Source organism: Nicotiana tomentosiformis, chromosome 5 (assembly GCF_000390325.3).
Source record: "Nicotiana tomentosiformis chromosome 5, ASM39032v3, whole genome shotgun sequence".
NCBI lineage: Eukaryota > Viridiplantae > Streptophyta > Magnoliopsida > Solanales > Solanaceae > Nicotiana > Nicotiana tomentosiformis.
Window position 1 is genome coordinate 100,383,682 of NC_090816.1, and position 23,999 is coordinate 100,407,680.

Genomic DNA, 23,999 nt, shown 5'->3' on the forward strand with positions numbered 1-23,999 from the left:
ACGGACACACTCCTAAGTCTGAAATCACCATAGGGAGCTATTGGAACCATCATAATTCCATTATGGGGTAGTTTACACATAATTCATCATCTGATCAATTATTTTAACTTAAACTTCCAAAATAAGAATTGTTCTTTCAATTAAATCCTGAATCATCCGAAAACCAAACTTGACCACCCTCGCAAGTTATAATACACATTTCAAAGGTGTTTGAGATCGTAAGCCACCGAACGGAACACTAATTCTGAAAATGACAAGTCGGGTCATTACAAGCGATGTCCTCCTGGATTGAGTTAAATGAATGGTTCCCGATTGATGAGGTGTTCGACTTGCTTGTGGTTCAGAGGTGATTATGAGTTTTTCTTATTTTCAGGAGTTATCATGATTGTGGTGGTGCACCATGTGGGATTGAAAGTTGCGAGTTTAGGGTTCCGGTTTAGTTTCAAAGGGAAGAGTATAAGCTCTTGATGTCACGAATGATTTTAGAAGTTTAAGAGAATGTTGGTCCTATTTGATGTTGCCTAAGAAGAGTGCACGTATTAGAAGGCGTATTGTGTTTTGACTTGCGGATGTTTGGCTAGTGTTGTAGTGATCGCCTGGTTTTGGGCTGTTGAGGCTCAGGTTTTTGCTACATGGCACAGAAGATATATATGGGTATTTTCTGTAAGATGATGGAGAATGAGTGACGTATGAGATATTTGATTAGTAGAGTTGAGATAGGATATGGATATTCTAGTATTCATGAGGTTTAGAGACTGGATTTCCATGTAGGCAGACTATTCCTTGATTGCGGATTGTGAAGAAATATTGAGAATTGGATAACTGGTGGTACGTGTTATGGATAGGCTGCTATGGACTTTTGGAAAGTCCTTTACCTGTCTGGGATGATCGAATTGGCTTGGGAGTTATTTATAAGCCTAATGAGAATGCGTAATCTATGTTAGATCGGTTTTGTTTATCCTTACGCAATTGCCACCATGGGTGTATCATCGGGCAGAATGGATGTTATCCGTGCCCTGGTTTATGTTATGTGTTTCGCTTTTATGATATGGCGGGTTGGAAGGTTGCATGATTATTCGCACGCATGTTGTGATCCCGTTGAGGCCTTATGGCGATATGGGCGAGATAACACTCGTGATGTTGATTTGCTTATTGCACCATAGTTGAGCTTGCCTTTCTCCTTATTGTTTTATGTATAATCATATTTTCACAATTATGTTTGTGCACTTTATCGTGCTTGATGTTATCGCACATGTGGTTAGTGAGCCCGAGCATTATGGCGCGATAGGTATCCCTATTTGGATTGATATAGATTTGGAATCGGGTTGCATGCCACAACAGAGTTATGTGGGATACCCTTCCTTATTTTTATTTTGTGTTTTATTTTTTAGTTGTGGGACGAGTTCATGAAATTGTGCTTTTATTGTTATATCAGTTGTACTTGTTGGATAGTCCATGTGCCTTGCTTTCTTTCTGTTTTTACATATATCTAAGTTATTGCTTGTTTGGTAGACAGATCGCGTTAGTGTGAGGATCTGTGTGATTTTTGTTGTGACTTGTTGGTTGGGTTGCTCGTATTGGGTGAGGCGAGGTTCTAGACCTGAGATTTGCACTACCATATGGAGATAAGGAATGTTTGGAAGAATGATACCATATTTCCGCTCAGAATTTGGATGAAGTAAGATCTTCAGTTAGGTTGTGTTGTCATGCTTACATGGATTGGGGCAATGTGAGATCACTCATGGGTATGTGTAAGGATAGGTTATGCGGTGATTTGATGGCTTTGGAGCGACTCTTGGCACGTTCGAGGACGAACGTATATTTAAGTAGGGGAGAATATGATGACCCGGCTTGTCGTTTTGAGTATTTGCATGGTAGTTGGAGGTCATGAGTAGCTGCGTATGGTGTATTAGGACTTGCGTGTATCATCGATTTTGGTTTTTGAGTTGTTCGGAATTGATTTGGAAGATTGATTTTTAAATAGGAAGCTTTAAGTTAGAAGAGTTGATCAAGTTTGACTTTTGTGTATTTGACGTCGGATCAGAATTTTTATGGTTACGTTAGATCCGTATGGTAATTTTGGACTTGGTTGTATGCTCGGATTTACATTTGGATGTTCCTGGATGGTTTCGGCACTATGTGGCGAAGATTGGCAATTTAAAAATTTAGAAATTCCTTAGGTTTCACCATGGTTTGACTTTATGACTATCATGTTAGGATTTTGGTTTTGGGACTTGGTATAGGTCCATTTTACTAATTGGAACTTGTCTACAAAATTTGGTGTATTTCGGAGTTGGTTTGATAGGAATCATACGCGTGGTTGTGTTTTTAGAAGTTCTTGAAGTTCATTGTGATTTTCATCTATTTTGGTGTCCAATTCGCGGTTTTGGATATATATTGATATTTGGACAGCAAGAGCAAGTTCATATGAGGTTTATGTATTTGTGGGTACGTTTGGTTAGAGTCCCGGGGGCTCGGGTGAGTTTCGGACGTATTTCGGAGTGTTTCGGGTTGTTTTAGTTTTGCTGGTGTGTTGCTGGTGCCTCAGGTCTCGCAAGTGCGAGACACTATTCGCATTTGCGAGGTGGGGGTCTCATTTGCGAGGTTCACTGGGATCTATTAGGTTCGCATTTGGGAACACATTGTTCGCTTTTGCGATGGGGGGACCTGGGCTAAACCAGATCCCATTTGCGATCACATGATCGCTTTTGCGAAGGGCCTGACTTCGCAAATATGAAGTCAACCATATGTCGCATTGTGATATCTACACCTGAACAAAAGGGTTGGAAAATGGAATTTTGGTCTCATTTTCATATCTTTGAACCCTAGACTCGGTAAGAGGCGATTTTTAGGAAGGATTTTCACATACAACTATTGGGTAAGTGATTTTGATCGATTTTCAATTATATTACATTATTATTTATGAGATTTAACATCAAAATCATGAGATTTGAAGGAAATTCTTTTTGGGGGGGGGGGGGGAGGGGGTTGCCTATGTTTTGAAACACGAAAATTTGAGATTTAAGAGTTGAATTGGATTCGAATTTGAAAACAAAAAACATATATGAACTCGTGAGGTTATGGCTAGTCAAGATCTACCCTTAGACCTGAGTTTTGACCGGGCGGGCCCGAGTTGACCTTTGGGGAATTGTGTAAAGATCTTAACTTTATTTATTGGAATTGGTTTCTCTTGCATTGTTAGATATTATTAAGTTGATTTTGGTTAGATTTGAGCCGAGACGAGGTGAATTTTAAAGAAAAAGCTATTTTTGAGTGTTGATTTGGCCTACTTGAGGTAAGTGTCTTTTCTAACTTTGTTGGGAGAAGTTTTTCTACTAATTGATATTGTTTTCTACATGCAAGGGTGATGCATATATGAGGTGAATAACGTATATGCACTTGGCAGAGTTTGCATGCTCGGGAGGGGGACATTATGTGCTTCTTTTTGTTTTTGTTGAACTTGATGATCCCTTAACCTATGCTCCATTAAACTCTATGTATAGTAAACTCAATTAACTATGTTAAAAATCATGTTAGAACACATGACATCTTAAAAAAGATTTGATGTGCCGTTTTCTAGAATCATTTGCATACTTAACTTGATCGTAGTATCGGGAATCTATATCTACATTTGTTATTGTCATGCTACTTGAGCTTATTTGTTCGTATTAAGAGATGATGATTGGAGCCTTAAGGTTATGCTTGGCACGATGAGTATTTTCGTGCGGTTGATATAATGTTGGCACGATGAGTATTTTCATGTATTGTGAAATGCAATTGTTTTGTTGGTTATTACTACCCAGAAAAGAAAAGAATATGGATTTCTGTTATGATTACTCGTTCGTTAAGCACTTGCATGCCCTTTACTTTGATTTTCATTAGAGTTTGCTGTTTCGCATGATACCTTCCGTTTGGGTTCCTTATGTAGTTATCTCTGTATTTTCCCTTTGGACCGTATTGTTTTAGCTATGTCTTTATCTTGTCTGTTACTGTTACACCTACACTTTCACTTGATTTACTTCTATTACACGTCCTTTTCGAATTCATATCTTTACTTCTTTTAGTTATACCTGCTACATGCCCCTAATTGTCACGTGATTTACTTGTTAGATACCTTAATCTGCTACATGTCTCCACTCACTACATGTTTTAACCTACTATATGTCTCCACTCACTCTATGCTCAACTTATCATATGCCTTCACTTGTTGAATGCCTCGATTTGGTACGTGCTTCTACTTGCTACACGATTTCATATATTGAATGCCTTCCTTTGATCCATGTTCTTCCTTGATAAATATCTTTGCTAGTTTTATATACTACTCTCATTTGCTTAATTGGATTGGGTGACTTGTAGATTAGTTGTGTGGTATACCTTGTGTGGGCCTTGTTATATTATATATGGTAGACTAGTTTTGATATTGGATTGCTCATTCTACTCTGTTGAGTTGTATTTCCTAAGCTAGGTACTACGTGTTCGTTTCTTAGTGTTACTTTATGATTTTTCCCCATGTTTGGTTGTTGTTGTGGTTTCATATGATATTATTGATATTGTGAATCGGGTTGCATGACGCAACGATATTGAAATAAATTGGTATTTTTAATCAGGTTGTACGTGTTTGGTTGTTTTTGTGGTTTCATATGATATTGTTGATATTGTGAATCGGGTTGCATAACGCAACGATATTGAAATAAATTGGTATTTTTAATCAGGTTGTACGCTACAACGATATTGAAATGAATTGATATTGTGAATTGGGTTGCACGCCGCAACGGAACTGAAAAATGATATGATATGAAGAAATAATGACGTATATGATATGAACAGATGATGATATGGTATGATAATGGAAATCCGATCATGGTATTGTGTTAATTATTTGGATCGGTTGCACGCCGCGACGGAAATTGATGTGTAATAGTCGTGTGTAGCTGTATAGTTTATCCTAGGTGTTGTGATATGAGATTAGAGATTTTGATATTCTGGGACCCTCTGTCATTTGTACTCTTGTTTCATTCATTACATGGTTATGTGTCTATCTATTCTCGAATCTGTTCTTTTCGCTTATTATCTGCACATGTACAAATATAAGTATGCATCTTTTAACTTAAAACCTCACCACTACTTCACCGAGGTTAGTTAAGATACTTACTGAGTACACGAGGTCGATTGTAATCATGCTACACTTCTGCACCTTGTGTGCATCTCTTGGAGCCGCATAGATGTGGAGGACGAAGCCTTGCCTTGAAGTCGTTCCAACGTTCTAGATTCAGGCTACCCCTTGTTCATGGTAGTTTAGGACTTAAACTCTGTTTATATAAATTTCAAACAAACATTGTACTATTTCTTCAATACTATTTTATAAATCTAACTCATAGTAGCCCATGACTTGTACTAGGAGGTTGTGTAGAATCCAGTCATTTAATTTCTTGTTATTAATCATTTATCATTTGAGTTACTTTGTTTTATGTTGGGTTGCCTAGCATTAAGGTTATGTGCCATATCGACTAGGCAAGTTTTGGGTCGTGACAAATTTTTAAGGCAAAAAAAAGTTAAAATAGTGATTTTGGTACAATGAACCTTCACTTGGATGATCACGATGAAGTTTGCTCATATACTTTGCCATTAGGGGGAGAGGTATATACGATCCAAAGGTTAATGTACCCATTTATTCAAAAATTTAGACGGAACCCAAACGGAAGGTAATTCCATTCCTGGATGTATGAGATCACGTTTTTTGTCTTCCACTTTTTCTATTTTTGAGTTTTCGTGACATTGTTGTGGGTCTTTCAGTCATTGCTCTCTTTTGTCCCCATATTCTTTACTTCTCCGCTCCATCTTCTTCTTCCTCCTCTTCACTTCGACAACTCTTTAACAAAAATCAAACCATAGTTCTAAATGCTCAAAAAATGCAATGTCCCAGCAACTCCTTTCGCTACAACGCCACACAATGCGCGTGCAACCCTGGCTACTTGTTCAACATCACAAGCCGAAGCTGTTACTTGTTCAACGAATGGGGTCCAGTGGAGATGGATTCCGGTGTGGACTATCACTCCGTATCCTTCCCTGGAAGTGGAACCATTTTCGATTTTGATTCAATTAGGAGGTTGACTCAATCACAAGCTGTATTTCTCGAAGCTACACTTTTCATGTTGCTTTCCTGGCTTTTTTTCTGCTTTTTTGCGCGTTGTGCTCCGCTTCGTGATGGCCGTTCGATTTGGTTCAAGATCCGTTGGTGGATTAGTCGCCTTGATGTCTGCTTCGCCTCCCGCCACTGGCTTGTATGATTTCTTTCTCTTCGTTAAGTGTTTAATTTTTTCGTTTTATTAAATTTGTGAGACATAGTTTAGGCTACTGCAAGTTACTCCCTCCGCCCCAATTTTGTAGCAAAAGTTAATTGGATTGTTTTATTTGGAAACTGAATTTTGTTGTTGTAAGTTGCAAATATTTATGGAATGTTTGACTTTTGGTAAGCCAAATAGGACCGCCAGTTTTGGAAAAGAAGTTAAATATCTTCTGGGGCTTTAACAAGTTTTGAGCATGTGCAGTCTGGTATGGTTTATGTTGAGTGGGTATTAAGATTCAAAAGAAGAAGTTAAACGAAATGTAGGTCGATAGGAAGAACCCTCTTCGTGCATTATTGTTTCACAAACTTGCTTCCAGGTCTTATAAAACATGCCACTTAACTCTAATTTGTCACCATCAATGTAGAACAAACATTTTTTTTTGGTCAAAGTAATTTTTTTTTTATTTAACCATTTGTATACATGGACAACCGCTAGTTCCATTTGGACTCTAGAAGTAGCCTCCTCTACTCCTGCCTATCTAAGTAGCATCTCACCTATCAGGACTTACATTTATGCTATGTTTAGCTAGGAAAATTATTTAAACACTCTAGTATCTTTCTCCAGTTCTTGTAACTCTGCCCTCGAATATGCAATTGGAGTACAATTTCTCTTAGTCTGTACCCACTCTCTCGTCTTTCATTGTGAAATCTTCTAGCATTGCGTTCACTCCAGGTATGGTATATAGTCGCAGCAAATAGCCATCCCAGAATTTCTGCTTTTGCTCTACCTCCTCGAGTTCTTTTTGAAATCCATTCCACTTCCTCATTCCATGTCTTGAGTTGCCTGATCTCACCCATCCATGTTAGTAAGGAAGACCAGATATGCCTTGAGTAGCTACACTCAAAGAATATATGCATTAATGTTTCTGTAGTCCCCAGAGTACACAACACACAATCTGCAGGTACGTATATCCCCCATCTCTCTAGTCTATCAATAGTAGCCAACCTTTGTCTGATAGCTAGCCATAGAATAAACTGGTGTCATGGTATTTGTTTCGACCCCATAGTAAGATTTTTCCAAGGAACTTTCTGGTACTGTGGATGGAATGACAAATAAGCTTTCTTTATACTGAATCCACCAGCAGTACTACATTTCTGGAGCTCCACCTCAAAGTCCCTAGATACAACCAGTCTCTTGCATCGAAAATCTTCCTCACTAGCCAGCTTGCTGGTTGAATGACTAGGGTTTATTTAGATAAGACTAAGCATTAAACATGAATGACATTGATAGCTGCTGGTTGAATGAACTCAATTTCAGGTTCCGATGTTGCATAGAGCTATATATGCTAACTTGTTGTTGCTTTAATAATGATTCTTAGTTTTGACTTGTGACTCATATCCCCTCCTTTTAGGCAACTTGTAGCCTAAGTAACATTTTTTCCCCTTCCAACCCTTAATGAGAGTTTAAGAAGAAAAGGGAAATAAGATCAGAATGCCTTCCTACCTATAACAAAATCTTGAATAAGGAAATGAGAAAAGGAGACTGAATAAACATCAGAAATCCCTTGCTAGCTGTCTCTGAAGTATGACGCAATCATGAGTTGATAAAAGGGAGGCGGAGATGATGGAGAAGGCAAGAATCTATATTTCAAATAATAATCTTTTTAATGCTGGTTTCATTGATGAAACATTTCTTACTTATCAAAAAGAATCTACAGAAAAACAAAAAACATTATGCAGAAGGATGAGTATGGCGAGTCTTTCTTCTATTCTTGTGTTTACTCAAATTATTGCCATTCCTCGTTTTTACTTTAATGGGAAACAACCTCTCTACTTCCACAAGGTAAACTCCACTTGTGGGACTATACTGTGTATGTTGTTGTTCTCGTTTTTTACTTTAGACTTATAACTGATATGTAGCGGGCAAATGCAATTCGGTGCTTTCTCAGGGCAATGAATTGACCTTATCTTGTATATACTTTTCTTGATGTGTTCCTCACTTTTGAGATTAATGACGGAATTGATGTTCTTAGCGCCAAGAGCTGAAATAGTACCACCAGTTAATATCCAGGGTTTGCAATCAGAGTTGTAGAAATTTCTTTTGGGCATTTATTTTAGAATTACCTACTTTCTTTCTTTCAAGTCACTTGATTACAACAACAACAACAACCCAGTAGAATCCCACTAGTGGGGTTTGGGGAGGGTAGAGTGTACGCAGACCTTACCCCTACCCCAGAGGGGTAGAGAGGCTGTTTCCGGGAGACCCTCGGCTCAGAGACAGAAGATCTGTAACAACAACAGATATCAGAAAAATAATATCAGCAACGTGAGAGACAACAAATAAATGGAAGGGCAATAACACAAATACTATGCAAAAGTGTGAAACCCAACATAAACCGGTAGCAGTCCTAGACAAAACACTATCAGCCTAGCCGGTACAAAGGAAAAACGCTCGACTACCCCCTAACCTACAACCCTAATGCTCGACCTCCACACCTTCCTATCAAGAGCCATGTCCTCGAAAATCTGGAGCCGCACCATGTCTTGCCTGATCACCTTGCCCCAATACTTCTTAGGCCGCCCTCTACCTCTTCTCGCACCTGCCAAAGCCAACCGCTCACACCTCCTAACCGGGAAATTTAACCACTTGATTATGTGGTTAAATTCCAGTTCATTCTCCTGTGATACTCTTTTCTAGTATCACCTATCAAAGTAAAGAAAAGGGCATTAACAGAGAAAAGGTCATGTTGGTCTGCCGTCTGTCTCATTCTATCTTTTCCTTGAAAGCTAAAGCTAATTCGTAGGATGGATCATAGTTTCCGATCTTGTGTTGCTATTAGTAAGGAGCTCATACTTCAATATACTAGGATGCATTCAAGTAGGATCTATCATCTCTACAATTCCCTTTTTAATGTAAAACGGATGTCCAACAACTCTACTTTTCCCAATATTTCTCATACTGAACTCACTAACTTCGTCAACTCTCTCGATCCATCATATTCACATTGGAAAATTACATTTGGTTTCCTAAATCATCTAGAAAGTTTACACCTCAGTCAAAATTGATGAAGGTCCTTCTAGTCGAAGGTACTTTTGTTTTGCCATTTAAGCATTCTTTAGATTGATAACCATTTTCTTAATGTTGGATTAAGACGAATTTAAATGGAGTGACATGTATAGTAAGGATTCATATAACCGACCTCATCTAGACTTGGATTGAGTTGGTTTTTTGTTATTTAAGCAATCCTTTATAGGTGAACTCGTTAGCATAGTCTTCCACTATGGATTCTTTGAAATGCATGCATCCTTATAGAAAAGTGTTGGAGATGTTGTATAGAAAACATATAGTGGATATTGTTGTAATGCTACAAAGCCCTTGAGTTTTATTATTCACAAATAGAAATGTTTTATAACTTTGCAAATGATAGGGTGCAAACTGAAATAAGATGCAAATATTAGGGGGATAAGCATAATAAATAAAGGAGTGCACAAATTAAAAAATGGTGCACAGAATAAGGCAAAATAAAATAAAGGATAGGGTGCAAATTTTTCGATGGTGCATACATTAGGGGTGCAAAATGAAAAGAACTCAAGAAGTGCATCTAATACGCTAATTAGGATATGAGGATAACTAGAAAAAGAGCTTAGGGGCTGGAGGCCACTTTGCCACCATCACTAGTTCTCAACTGATTATGAGAAGTATTTTGTTTATTAGGAATAGATTAAATAGGGGCATTTTTCTGATACTCTCTTGGGTGATGGCGATAGAGTTCTTGGGGATGTTGAAGGTCAATTAGCCATTTTAGTTGCTTTACTTATGCTTCAAAAAGTTAGTATGCAAACTGTTTGCTTGCTAGAAAGTACAGAGAATTGTTTGCTTGCTAGAAAGTTTGATTGCTCGATCACCTTAATAATGCTTAAAAAAAATAAACCAAAGTTACATAATTTGACCTAAATAAGTTGTAAAAGCACACTTAAAGAAAATGCAGTAAAACTATGAGAAGGACTTAGTCTTCTACAAGGTAGAAACAGGTCCGTTGGCAGCAACTTTGTCTTTAGCATCAGGGTCTACGCGCGCGGCGCTGTTGGCGTCTGCCTGTGGCTGGGCGCTGACGATGGCTAGCGGTGGGGCGACAGAGGCACATGCGCGTTTGTCACTTGGAGCTGCCGAGACCACGGGGCCGACTGTGGCGCTGGGCGTTAGGAGGCTTGCTAGGACGCCATGGGGCGCGTCCAAGGGGTCATGGGGCATGGCTGGAAAACCGCCCATGACATTCTCCCCCACCTGAGTTGGCGACGTCCTCGGCGCCTTACTTGCAAGATAATCATCAAGTAGGCTCCTGTAGGCTTTGAGGTTTGTTCCCCTCTCACATGTGTTCTCCTCTGCATCACATAACTCTTGGTGATCTTTCCTTGAGGCGTGAATCACTCGATCATCAAGAATAGCTTCAACACGCCTTTTCCCGGTTGAATTGGGGCCTCGAATACTGGGTACTGTGAGTTGGCTCCGTAAAGGATCCTCCATACCTTCCCGAAAAGGTTTCAGGAGACTGACATGGAAAACAAGATGGATTTTCCACCAAGCTGGGGTATCCACCCGGTATGTAACTTTGCCAATGCGCCTTTCAATGGACAAGGGTCCAATATATTTTTGCAATAGGCGAGGGTCATGGACCCCTGCAAACAAGTACCGCTTTGGGATTTTGACCATCACTTTGTCTCCTACTTGGTATTTAACAAAACGACGATTTTGATCAGCATGCCTCTTCATCCGCTTTTGGGCTTTGACAAGATAGCTCCGCACTATCTCCAAATTTCGCTTCCATTCTTTTGAGAAGCTAGCAGCTCGAGGAGATTTTGACATGTTCGGTGCATTCACAGTGTGTGGGAGTAGCGGTTGCTGTCCGGTAACAATTTCAAAAACGCTTTTATTGGTACTAAAGCTCTTTTTGTGAATTGAAACACAGCTGAGCAGCATCCAGAAGCTTCACCCAGTTCTTCTGCGATCCGGTTACGAAGTGGCGGAGATATTCCTCCAGCATACCATTGAATCGCTCCGTCTGGCCATCAGATTGCGGATGAAAACTTGAGCTATGACTCAATTTTGACCCGAGACACTTAAAGAGCTGGGTCCAAAAGTTGCTAGTGAAGCGTGAGTCGCGATCACTAATGATGTCTTTAGGCAGGCCCCAATATTTGACGACATGAAAGAAGAAGAGTCGAGCTGTTTCTTCTGCTGATATATATTGTGGGGCTGCCATAAAGGTAGCATACTTGGAAAACCGATCCACCACAACCAGGATAGTTGTGAGATCTCCGACCTTGGGCAATCCGGTGATGAAATCCAGGGAAACGCTTTCCCAAGGTCTTTTTGGGACAGCTAGTGGTTCCAAGAGTCCTGCTTGCATCAAGCGGTCTGACTTATCCTTCTGGCATACTAGACAAGTCTTCACATACTGAGCGACGTCATCTGTCATTTGAGGCCAATAGTATGCACGGCGAAGTAATGCCATGGTGCGTTGTTCACCGGGATGACCAGCCCACAAAGTATCGTGGCATTCCGCCAGAAGAGTCCTTCGCAGATCTCCTCCTTTAGGAACATAAAGTCGGTTCCCTTTTACTTTCAGGAAATCATCTTCTGTGTAGAACTGGCGAGTCTTGCCTGGGCCTACCAAATCAACCAAATACTGAGCAGCAGGATCCTTGATGAATAGATCATGTATCTGGTCTTTTATGGTGGTGGTTACTTCGCTCCCCCTTAGGGTGGCGAGTAGGCACACTGATACTAGATCAACTCTCCGACCGAGCGCATCAGCAACATGATTAGTCTTCCCACTTCGGTACTCCAGGTTGAAGTGAAATTCCGCTAGGAGTTCCTGCCACCTAGCCTGTCGACCATTCAGCTTCGGCTAGGTCATGAAATGGCTAACAACTGTGTTGTCTGTCTTGACCACGAACGGGGTTCCCAATAGATAATGCCTCCAAAGGCGTAAGGAATGAACGACAGCTAATAATTCTTTCTCGTGGGCGGCATAACGCCGCTCTACATCCTTCAGTTTCCGGCTCTCGTATGCTACGGGATGCCCTTCTTGTAGCAAGACTCCACCAAGGGCATAGTCGGAGGCATCCGTTTGTACCTCGAAAGGCTTGGCCAAATCAGGGAGAGCCAAGACGGGGCTACTAGACATAGCCGCTTTCAGTGCGTTGAAGGCCTTTACTCGCCTGGGTCCCCAATCCTAGGGCGTGACCTTCTTGAGAACTTCTGTCAGTGGTACTGCAATGAGGGAGTAATTTTTCACAAATCGCCGATAGAAGTTGCATAGGCCAAGGAATGACCTTAAGGCATGTATATCCTTAGGCGGCGGCCAATTTGTGATGGCCTGAATCTTCTGTTGGTCCATCTTGATCTGCCCTTCCTCGATGACATGTCCGAGGAAGTCAATTTGTTTCTAAGCAAAGGAGCACTTGGATAGCTTCGCATATAATTCGTGCTCCCGCAATCGGGCTAGGACCTTCCGCAAGTGCTCCAGGTGTTCTTCCAATGTCTGGCTATATACCACAATGTCATCCAAGTATACCACCACGAATTCATCAATGTACTGTGTTCATCACCTCTGCAATCCGAACTTGCCAATAACATGTCTATCTTGGTGAACACCGTCGCACCACCCAGTCTGTCGTACAAGTCTGCCATTAGCGGAATAGGGTATGTGTACTTCGCGATGATTTTGTTTAGAGCCCGATAATCCACACAGAGTCGTAAACTGCCATCATGTTTCTTTTGGAATAGCACAGGGGACCCGTATGGGGACTTGGAGGGTACGATGATCCCTGTGTCTAGCATTTCCGTCAATTGTCTCCGAAACTCGGTGAGTTCGGGTTGTGATATTCTGTACGGCGCCCGGGCAGGAGGCTTCGCACCCGGCACCAACTCAATCTCATGGTCCACAGTGCGCCTAGGCGGGAGTCGCTTTGGCATGTCTTGTGGCATGATGTCTTCAAATTCCAGTAGCAGCTCCTTCACGGGTGCAGGAATGGGACCCGAGGAGCGTTCCGTATCTTCAATGCAGAGGGTAGCCAGGAACGTGGGTTCATGTCTTTTGACCCCCTTCTTCAACTGCAAGGCCGAGATGTTCTCGGCGGCCATCTTCATAGGCATGCACGGAATAATGCAGGGCTTGGCCCCATTTGTTCCCATCATCAGTAGCATGTCTGCATACGGTACGGGCATGGTGTTGGTTTGCCTCAGGAATTCCAACCCCACTATCAACTCGAACTCATCTATGATCACCACGCGTGAGTTGACTTTTCTTCATAAGGTCCGAGCTTCACTGGTACTTCTTTGGCTATTCCACCCACTGGCTGAGGAGGTGAGTTCATAGCTTTGACACGACCTCTGCCCTGCCCTTTCCTACAACTAGGCCAAGGCGCTCCACCTGAGTCGAGGCTAAGTAGTTATGTGTAGCACCTGTGTCTATCATCGCCTGAATGGGCTTGCCATTTACCTTCATGTCGACAAACATTAAGGTCCTCTCTTGCTTAAGAGGAGTCCTCTCATTTGCCTTCTTTTTCCCTTTTTTGGTGATTGAGCAGGGGTCCTTCTTCTTACGGATACCAACACTGGTTCCTGCTAAGGACTCAGAAATAGAGCCAACAATTGCATTGAATGCACCTACTGGTTCAGTCTGGTCCGCATCGTCATCCGTCCCATCATCAAAAGCTTGATGGGCGTTCATCTGTGCATGCGGGCATTCATTATTCCAATGTGGTGCGCCGCAATGACGGCATCCTGAGTGGAGTTTCCTCTCCCGATCGTTGTTGTTAGATGCAGTGCTAGTACTGCCTGAGGAGGGAGCCTTAGATTTTGTTGCACTCCGGTCTCCTCCACTTCTGTTAGGGCCACCAGTGTTCGGCTGGCCCCCTTTGTATCCTCCTCGGACAGGCTGTTGAGGCCTGTCCTTCCGGGCTTCCACTTGATAATCCCCAAGCCACTCTGCTGCTTGGATTGCCTTAGGTAACGTGTTTACCCTTTGTCTTTGCAGCTCCATGCGGGCATAGGGTTTCAACCCTTCCGGGAAGGTGAAGAGTTTGTCTTTGTCCCCAATGTCACGGATGTTCAGCATGAGTGCAGAGAATTCCCGCACGTAATCCCGCACTGATTTGGTCTGGCGGAGCTCCCGTAGCTTTCTCCTTGCATTGTACTCAACATTTTCGGGGAAAAACTGCAGGCTGCCTTCAGTTCTGCCCATGTCTCGAGGGCATCTTCATCGGCCCTGATGGTTTCGTATTTCACCCGCCACCAGAGTTTGGCATCACCCTGAAGATACATGGCAACAATTGCTACCTTCTTAGCTTCTTCTAGGCCACCCACGGCATCGAAGTATTGTTCAATGTCGAAAATGAAGTTTTCCACTTCTTTGGCATTCCGAGCTCCACTGTATGGTTTTGGCTCAGGAATTTTTAGTTTTTGTGCCACATGGGCGAGGTTCACAACATCCCCGATTTGATTTCCGCCTCCTCGAAGCAGGCCTTGTAAAGCAGCATTGACAACGTTGAGCTGGCCTGTCAAGTTGTCTATAGTTTGTTGCATGGCAGTCACCCTGTCTGCCTCTGTGGCTGCCGTCAAATTTACCAAAAATTTCGGCTGCCTCTGTGGCTGCCGTTTGCCGGTCTCCTTTAGGGTCGCGACTGATGTTTTCTATGTCAATTTCGGCCTGGAGCAGTCTGCGGTCCAGGTCGTCCAACCTTTGCACTAGGCTGGTCTTTAGGTCAGGCATTATTTCCACGATGGGCCATAATACATCAACCGTCTCCTCAAGGATCGCGATGCGAACCCCATGATTCACCATGGTCAGAAATGGTGGTAATTGCAATGTAATCCCTCGTCCGATGTCGAGCCTAGGCTCTGATACCAACTGTTACGCGGCGCCTTCCTGAGATTCTTTGGAAGGGCGACGTAAGACTAATCAATCGATGTCAGTGCGATCGCTGTCCGCCAACTGAGGTCCCCTCCGTACGCTAGACTAGATTGTCAGTTCCGTACGGGAGAACCAATGTCATGAGCAACTGAGAGAGCAGAAAAGAGAACTGAGAATGAAAGAAAGCTTGATTGCATTAATGAAAGCTATTACAGAAAAGCAACACGGTGTCGGGGGGGGGGGAGAGACACTAGTACAGAGAATTGTTTGCTTGCTAGAAAGTTTGATTGCTTGATCCCCCTTAATAATGCTTAAAAACAATAAACCAAAGTTACATAACTTGACCTAAATAAGCTGTAAAAGCACACTTAAAGAAAATGCAGTAAAACTACTCTATATTTATAATGAGAAGGACTTAGTCTTCTACAAGGTAGAAACAGGTCCGTTGGCAGCAACTTTGTCTTTAGCATCAGGGTCTGCGCGCGCGGCGCTGTTGGCGTCTGCCTGTGGCTGGGCGCTGGCGATGGCTAGCGGTGGGGCGATAGAGGCACATGCGCGCTTGTCACTTGGAGCTGCCGAGACCACGGGGCCGACCGTGGCGCTGGGTGGCTTGCCAGGACGCCACGGGGCGCGTCCAAGGGGTCATGGGGCATGGCTGGAAAGCCGCCCATGATAGTTAGTACCAATAGGCAGCTCAAAATTTAACATGTGCATCATAGCTCATTCATCTTAGTCACTTGATGGAAGAATGGTCTTTATTTTGCTTATTATCTCATATGATAGATCACTTTTCACTGAGCTTACTTGTGATGTGGTCATTGCGTTATACTACCAGTTGACTTGTTTGGCTTTAGCAGTTTTCTGTGTTTCTGTGATACTTGAAAAGTATATACTGTATTTGTTTGTTAATACTTAATACTTGAACACATCTTGACAATCTTTTGATTTTTTAAAAAAAAATTTGTGCACCATTTTCATGTAGGATGATCAGCAGGTCGTCATGAAGCGCAAAACAGAACTTGGTGGAACTTTTTCAATAGCTAGTTGGATACTTTTTATTGGTCTGTTTGCTGCGTGAGTACATGATGTTTGTTTTTTCTCTTTAATTTCCAGTGTCTTACTATTCCTATTAAGTATTTGGCCCCTTTTTATCTAAAAATTAAAATAAAATCCATCCTGCTTTTTCTTTTTCTGAATAATATTCTTCCCCAGTTCTTTTTCTTCTTTACCTTCTATTCCATCCATAATAGACCCTTTTATATGCTTCCACAGTTTGCTCTACCAAATCATATCGAAGAGAGCTATTGAGATGCACAATGTGAGAGCAACAAATGCACCTGATTTAGCTGCTTTTATAAACGATTTGGAGTTTAATATCACTACCATCTCAAGTATGAGTTGCTTACACTTGCGTGGCCTCGGAACCGTGGTAACTGGGAACCCAGGCTTCGTTGACTATCGATTTGCTCCTCTGTCAACATTTGCCAACTATTCCTGTATAAACACTACTAAAGGACCAACTATCGTGCTTAAGTGCAGCAACTGTCCACTTAGTCGAGATAGTGCCTATATTTCATGGCAATTTGTTGATCTCCCAAATAGTCCTGCAACAGCTGTTGGATTTCAGTTCAACCTAACAGCAAAAGATCCTAAAAACAAGAAGCATCTGAGCTTGGTCAGTGGAACACTGAGGAATGGAAGCAATTTTGATAACAAACCGGTTACATTTAGAGGGCTGACAACAAATATATTGAAGTTCAATTTTTTCCCTAGAATGTACCATAACATGCATGACCTGAGGCTCATCCAACCACTACTTCATGAGTTTCTGCCAGGTTCATCTTTTAATGAGATAAGTCAACTCCAAGCCTCAGTCCAAAGGCCTAATGATGGACTAATCAACACGACATTGTATGTCAACTTCCTATCTTCGTATATTGTTGAGATCAAGAATCAAAATGTTTTGGGGCCTGGTGAGTAACATCTTCAATCTCTCGGCACATTTGTCTATTCTTTGCTTTCAATGCCTTTTCTGGCTAGTGTTTAAACCTTATGATTTTTGAATTTTCATTGTCATATACTTAAGAGCTACAATAATGCATGTAGTACTGTATAAACATCCTTTAGCTCTGAAGTCTGCTAATATATTTCGGGTCATACTTTTGTGAGATATGCTCTTGTTTCATCTTTTTGACAAATAAAAGTTCAGTAAGAAATTATGACTGTGACCATGAACTATGTTAATGATGTCTTGTGATTCTGAGGAGAATTAGTACATGTTCCCAAAATTCATTTATAATGAATCTGATAACTCCTCTTGTAACTCTTCTTATTTTTTTTGTGTTGATTGATCATCTTCTTATAACTATTTTTAAAGTTTGTTAGTTGTCTCGATAACTGATATAGGCGAGAGTCTTCAGCAGTTTTATGCTTTACATAATGATGATCTGTGTTTTCCTGAATTTCCTCATCCCCATCTTTGTCTTCTCTTTATCCTCCTCGTGCTCTCATCTTTTGGGAGAAAACAAAGGACGTGAATTCTGGATCGTGTGGTTCTTAACATCTAATTATCTTCTATATGTACATCTTATGGTGAAACTACATATTTGGTGTTCTGCAGCACCCACAGAGATATTTACTCTCTGGTATACATACTTTAGTTTTTTCCCTTAGTCTGAAATGAAGTTCTTTCATTTCCTTCTACTGATATTAAATTCGAAGCGTCGATTAGGAGGCCATGCCAAATGGTTATGGGCTTATGGCCAAGAATCTTTTCTGCAGAACTGAAAGTTTAGCTTACTGCTTAAGATCCTAAGCCAATTTTTTCAATGCCAAAGTTGTCCGCTAGAATTTTTTCGGATGTAATTCATGAGAAGCTTTCTTCTCTGTCTAATAGAGAGTGCATAATTAACATTGCACAACCTGTTAAATGTATTCAATGCCAACCTTGCATATGCCATTGCTGCATAGCAGCATAGGACCTTGAGTCGAATGTTTTTTTCCTTTTGCCTATCTGGCTCTAAGGGTTGTTGTTGTTGTATCTGGCTCTAAGGACAAGTGGCTCAGAACTTATCATGATTTGAACGAGCACTGCTTCGAAGCAAACATCAAGGCTTGGTACTCATATTAAAAATTCTACCAAATACGAAGATTTCTATGGAATTCAATTTCTCTATTTTATATAGGTTTAGTGCTTTAAGCGAGAGGAATTAAAGCATTCAGTGTGGCCTCAAAATAGTGAAGGTGGAGAAAAGATGGGTTAATCAGATGGAACATTTACCTTATCTCAGAAAAACAAGGGAGAAAAAAAGATAGCGTAATCAGATGAGACTTATCATACTGCTGATTTTCAGGCTAATCTTACTCAAAAGAATATTAAACTTGCTACTTTAATGCGCCCTTTCATATTTAACTGTGGTCTAGGATATAATACCGCATCACACTGATATGATAACAAAAGAAGACTGACGTTTAGGTTTGCTTCAGAAATCTAGTGTGTACATTTAGTGCTTTAAATGGTTCATTTCGTTTGGGAAGTTTTCTTTTGTGGTGATGTTTTGATAATATCTTCCTCTCCCAAGAGTGCAGTAAGCTTCCTTGCGGATCTTGGTGGCCTTTATTGCATCAGTATTGGCCTCTTCTTCTACATTTTGGTGCAGGTAAATTTTCCTTTCATTCTTTTTGTTACTAGTCCTGTATATTTTGGATATCATTGTAAGTTACGTTGCATGGACTTGTTTACGTGTACGCATCCAGTACAAGTGTACCCGTAACATGCATCTTTTGTCAACTTTCAATGTACTGTGAGTAATATGCACAAAGTACCCATACTCATGTCTCATCCGTTCGACACAATAGTCAGGGCAACTGAAGTATCGGTGAGAACAATGTGTAACAAAAAGGAAAAAGACACTTCGTTAACAATTTTGCTGTATTCTTGAAGTTTAGGTACTGATGATATTGCATGGGGCTCTTAGAGTTAGTTATGCATGCTGATTAAATCTTGGACATGAATCTCATGCTTCAAATTAGAAAAGGAAAAACAAAGGTTAGGCAAAGTGTTTTGTCTGACACCGATTTCGTTGTATCATTTCAACTCCTAACAATCAAAACGTTCAAGATTAAGACATTTTCTTTCTAATTTGAATAGAAGTTATTTACTTCTAGATTGGAATGTGGGTTGAAATTAAGATTGATCTGCGTGCCTGAACTTAGTGATGGAAGAAAAGAACCCTGAAGGTACTTGAAGTTGTAAGATTCATAAAGTAACTTTCGAGCGTTTTACTTCTTTTCATGGAAAATTAACTTATATATGCTTGCAGGGTGTGATTGATCCTTATGTCCATACTTTCCTATTTATGTCAATACTCCTCTTTTACAGTGTGAATATAGGATCAAGAAATTACGCAATGAGGATAGTGTAATGCGGAAGGTTAGAAGTCGCCGAAAAGCTCAAGACCGCTGGGATAAAGTGAGTTTTAGTAAAAACAAAAAATTTCACTTGATTTCTTGCTGAAGACAATCTTTTTTTATCTTTTGCCAATTCAGCTGCCCTGTCTAATTTCCTTATCCTTTGCTTTGAATTTTCCACTTTCTTTTCTGATAGCTGAGGAAATATGTGATGTACACATATGCTCCTAACCAATTGGAAGAGGTGTACGACATGAGAAATGATGGTTGTTGCACAGGTGTCAAGATGGAATCACTCAACAGAAAGAGCTCTTCAGTTAAAGGAAGAGGGTCTAGCAGATTAGATACCATCAGTTTTAGCCGAAAAGTTAGCTTACCTAGTGAGAAGGTGAAGCTTTGCTGTCTCAACTTCTTTATATCAGTATGATTATTTACAAATGTCATCGGAGATCATAAACTTTTGAAGTCCTATTTTCCTTTCCCAGAGAGCCATTTCAGAGCAGATTGATACTCAAAGTGCCACGCTTTTTTTGCCTGAATCTGCAGCAGATCGCCGAAAGAGTACACGTCTGAAGGAAGAAAGAGTCAGTTGCTATTTATCTCTGATATTTTTGTTTCTTGAGGTTTTCTAAATGACATTTGTATTTTGGCTACTGTCTCGACCCGATCCCTTGGACCTGTTCACGTGATTGGTGCTATCATTCCCTCTGTTACGCAATGATTTCGGCTTAAGCCAACTTAGCAAAATAACTATCTAAATGGTGTACATCAATGTTTAAGCTCTTCTATTTTAACCATACCAGGGGTGTTACAGGCTTACAGCTACTTCCTCTGATTTTGCGATTTTTGCTGTTATAGGAGGTACTAAAAATGAATTGCTTTACTTTTTAGAACCTTCAAGAAGTATTTTGATTCGATTGCCTAATACCTGTGAGTTTCTAATTTTGCGACTTTGGGGGTGGCATTTCTTTCCCTCTTCAGAAAGTGGTCTTGGACTTGTAGAAGCCGACACAAGTAGAATATGGACAAGAAACCTTTTAATGGTGTTATATTTTTATGAAATTACCAATTTAAAATTTAGCTGCTTCATTTCTCAAATGTTGTATCATGGTTTTAGATCTTTTTGTAAGGCACGTACGTACATGCTAAGATCTTTCCAGCTTTTGTTGTTAGTTCTTCCTCTACTTGACAGTACACAGTTCTTTCTTCATTTTCTGTTCTTATGCTCAATTTAATTTGTTTCTTGTTCCCCTTTGCACACTAAGTGTTAATTCAACTTGGTTTTCATGTCTGCTTTCTTTTTCTTCCCAAAGAGCTTGCAATTTCACTTTTGCTTTATCTGTAGGAAGAGACTTACCTTTTATTCTTGATACTTCAGTTTCAAGAAAATGCTGTACCTCCAAACACGAAAGATAGTAAACCTGAAGATTTAGATAATGTTATCCAGGCTCCAGCTTTTCCTGCAGCTGACAACTTAACTGTTCCACCTCCGCCTCCATTAGGTGAGTTTGGAATCATGAGATCAGCGTTAATTATGTTCTCCTTCCTCATGCCGCCTAACATGTCAGCTGTTTGGATTTCATGATGTCAGATTTTAAGCTGCTCATACATATCATGCTTCAACCTATTTAAGCTTTATTCAAATTGCACATGCTATTATCAAGAGCACTATAGATTAGGTCAACCTTTCTGGGTTAATGTCGTGTGACAAGTATAAGATATCAAGGGTCAAGGTTATGAGAGTCCACTGTCAATGATCTTGTTCTCCTTGATTTTGATAATGTATTTGAAGATTAGAAACCTCAACTATGTATGGTGACTCGTAACTTCCTGGCTGTTAAATATTTAAACAATTATTTCCTCGGGTATCTGTTTTCTATCTCTGTTTCTGCGAGTGTGGTTTCAAAATGTGGTCGCATGTAGAAAATTGCTGCAAGGATATGCCATGTTCCTTCTCCTTGTGTAGTGAAGCCTTATAGATATAAGCACCTCTAGCAGATAGAAGTGCAGTGTAAACTATATCCAAGCTTTTAGCTATTGTTGATTGTGACTGGACTGGTAGGTGATCAGTAAAATAGTGAACCTAGGAGCTTGATCCTAGTTGCTTTGGGTGTTTATTTTCGATTTTGTGGCTAAGCTAGTTGGAAAATCATAACTTAGGGTATCAACAAACTGTACGTTGGTAAGCTATTCTTTCTAGCATTCTGTTGCTTTTGCCTGGGAATTTGATGTCAAAGGGAAGATGTCATTTTGTTCTGGTTTTATAATTTTCCAGTTGAGCAACCAACTCTGCTAGTGTGGGTAGGCTTTTTCCTTTTACCAATGCCAAAAGAGCTGTAGCAAATTCAACAGGAGACAATTTCCTATTTTAGTGCTAGTTGTGGAGACGGTATGTTGTCTACTCCACTATATGAACTAGTGAAGAATTTATAAGACATCCGTACTTTTATTGTCCCTTAGAAGCTTCTCTCTTTCAATTTTATCCCTCGAGTCTTTTTGAGATAGAGTGCTGGGGTCTGACAAGTTAATAAGATTCTTGCATCAGCGATTTTAGATTGTGTAGTGTTTGTCTAAAGTAATGATGCTGCTTTTGTTCCGCAGAATCACAGGCTGCTGATCATATAAGTATGACCATTCTCCAGAAAGATCTCCAAAACCTCTACGAATACAATATGTTGCTCAGGGAAAAGTTGATTGCTGCCCAGTCAATGCTTCATGCATTATCCAACAAGGATTCGATTTTAGCAGCTAATAATGATGATATTATTAGTAGAGAATGATTATGCTCAATTAAAGTGGCAGTTGCGAGAACAAAGGCAAGAAGACAGCTGCAACTTATCCAAACACTCAAAATTCCATTCTCCTGAATATTCTCAGAGATTCTGGGAGTTTGTATTAAGGAGGAAACAGGCTCAAAAACTGATTATTGAAGGATGTGGTAACCAAATTTGTGTACATGTTGCTGACTTGGTTATCTGTAGGGTTGTGGTTGATAATGCCGTGTTAGTATTTGGTAGAACGAACACTGAATGCAATGCTCAAAGGTGATGAAGTACTTCTCTCTGTGCTGTACATTACAAATTCGGAGGCATTGTGACCTGAGAATCTTTGCCAATGGTTCTATCGATGACAGCGTCTTCTGTTTGTTGTATGATATCATTACATTTAGCAGGGAGTTTATTCTTTTGGAGCAGGATTGTGCTCCTTTGTGAGTTAAATATCTGAGCTGGTGTAATGTACGATATGTAGGACCATGATTTACGGAAATTTGATTACACGATATTGGTGCACTAGTGTGAATAAGTTATACTGTAGTTATTGAGCCATGTAAATCTACCCGAGACAGTTATGTGGAAATGCATGTCTTGTTTCTCTTCAACTAGTTACGATTTTCTCAGTTTCGTTTCGTCAAAAGTGAGAAAATGTGTTTGCACACGACATGAGAAGATAAAAAGACAAGGTTTTTGCAACAAATTTTTGAGTTCACCAGGTCTAAGGTTTATATCCTATTGCAGTTTCTTCCACATTCGTGAACGTTGTTCTTTAGATTTCAAATCCTCTATCTTTAGGTGCCCGATTTGAACCGTTGAGGTTGTAACTAGTAAGGTTTTCGAATCCATTAGCATTGCTCTAGTTTTGAACGCTGACCGGCTGGCCGGCTCAGAACACTAGAATGGACCTATAATGGGTTATTCTAAATCTAAGTAATCTTGACTATACATTTTGTGATGTATAATATTAATTGTAGAGCCGGATTTGGCTGGTGGGTATGTATAGTTTCAATTAAACTTGAATCCTCTGAGGGTTATATTTATTTTACTTTCCTAGTTCAGATGATAAATATATATATATATATCTTCGGTATTGCATGATATAGAGGGTGTTTGGCTAAGTTTATAAGATGGTCAAACTGGCTTATAAGTACTTTTTGGCTTATCTACGCGTTTGGTAAAATTAAAAGTGCTTATAAGTTAAGTGCTTATAAGCCAAAAATAAGCCATAAGCCATAAGTTGGTCTCCCCCAACTTATCAAATTTCAGTTTATAAGCACTTTAGGTTTGACCAAAATATTTATTATTCTATCCCTAAAATACTTCTTTTTAAAACAAAACTCTTCGTATAGTTTTACTCTATCCCGATTCTTCATAAAACCTAAACAGTTGTTGCCTCTCCAGCCGTGCCATTGCTTCCTTTACGTGCTTCTTTCGTTCTTCTCTGCAACTATCAGACAAATTGCAGGTAATTTTTTTATGTTTTAAACACCCCTTCTAATTTATGATTGTATATTTATCATAACATAAATTATTTTTATAAAAAAGATATTATCTAATCATTTTTATAATTAAAATAACATGATAACTATGTAGAATCTAAAATTTTGAAGA

At 40.2% G+C, this 23,999-nt stretch overlaps 1 protein-coding gene across 1 annotated transcript; it reads left to right on the top strand.

The window, feature by feature from the left end:
• Positions 1-5,704: 5,704 nt before the first annotated feature.
• On the top strand, positions 5,705-22,993 carry LOC104087502 (uncharacterized). Its single transcript, XM_009591996.4, has 9 exons — positions 5,705-6,281; positions 16,187-16,278; positions 16,477-17,177; positions 18,793-18,863; positions 19,586-19,675; positions 19,811-20,002; positions 20,100-20,198; positions 20,993-21,116; positions 22,216-22,993. Exons 1-9 carry the CDS (start codon positions 5,910-5,912, stop codon positions 22,392-22,394), a joined length of 1,920 nt encoding a protein of 639 aa, XP_009590291.1. The 5' UTR covers positions 5,705-5,909; the 3' UTR covers positions 22,395-22,993.
• Positions 22,994-23,999: the final 1,006 nt, after the last annotated feature.

Coding starts and splice junctions, on each gene's coding strand:
- LOC104087502 (XM_009591996.4), top strand. CDS start 5,910: ATGCAATGTCCCAGCAACTCCTTTCGCTACAACGCCACACAATGCGCG. Junction 18,864..19,585: donor TCTTCTACATTTTGGTGCAG/GTAAATTTTCCT, acceptor CCTCTTTTACAG/TGTGAATATAGGATCAAGAA. Junction 19,676..19,810: donor CTCAAGACCGCTGGGATAAA/GTGAGTTTTAGT, acceptor CTTTTCTGATAG/CTGAGGAAATATGTGATGTA.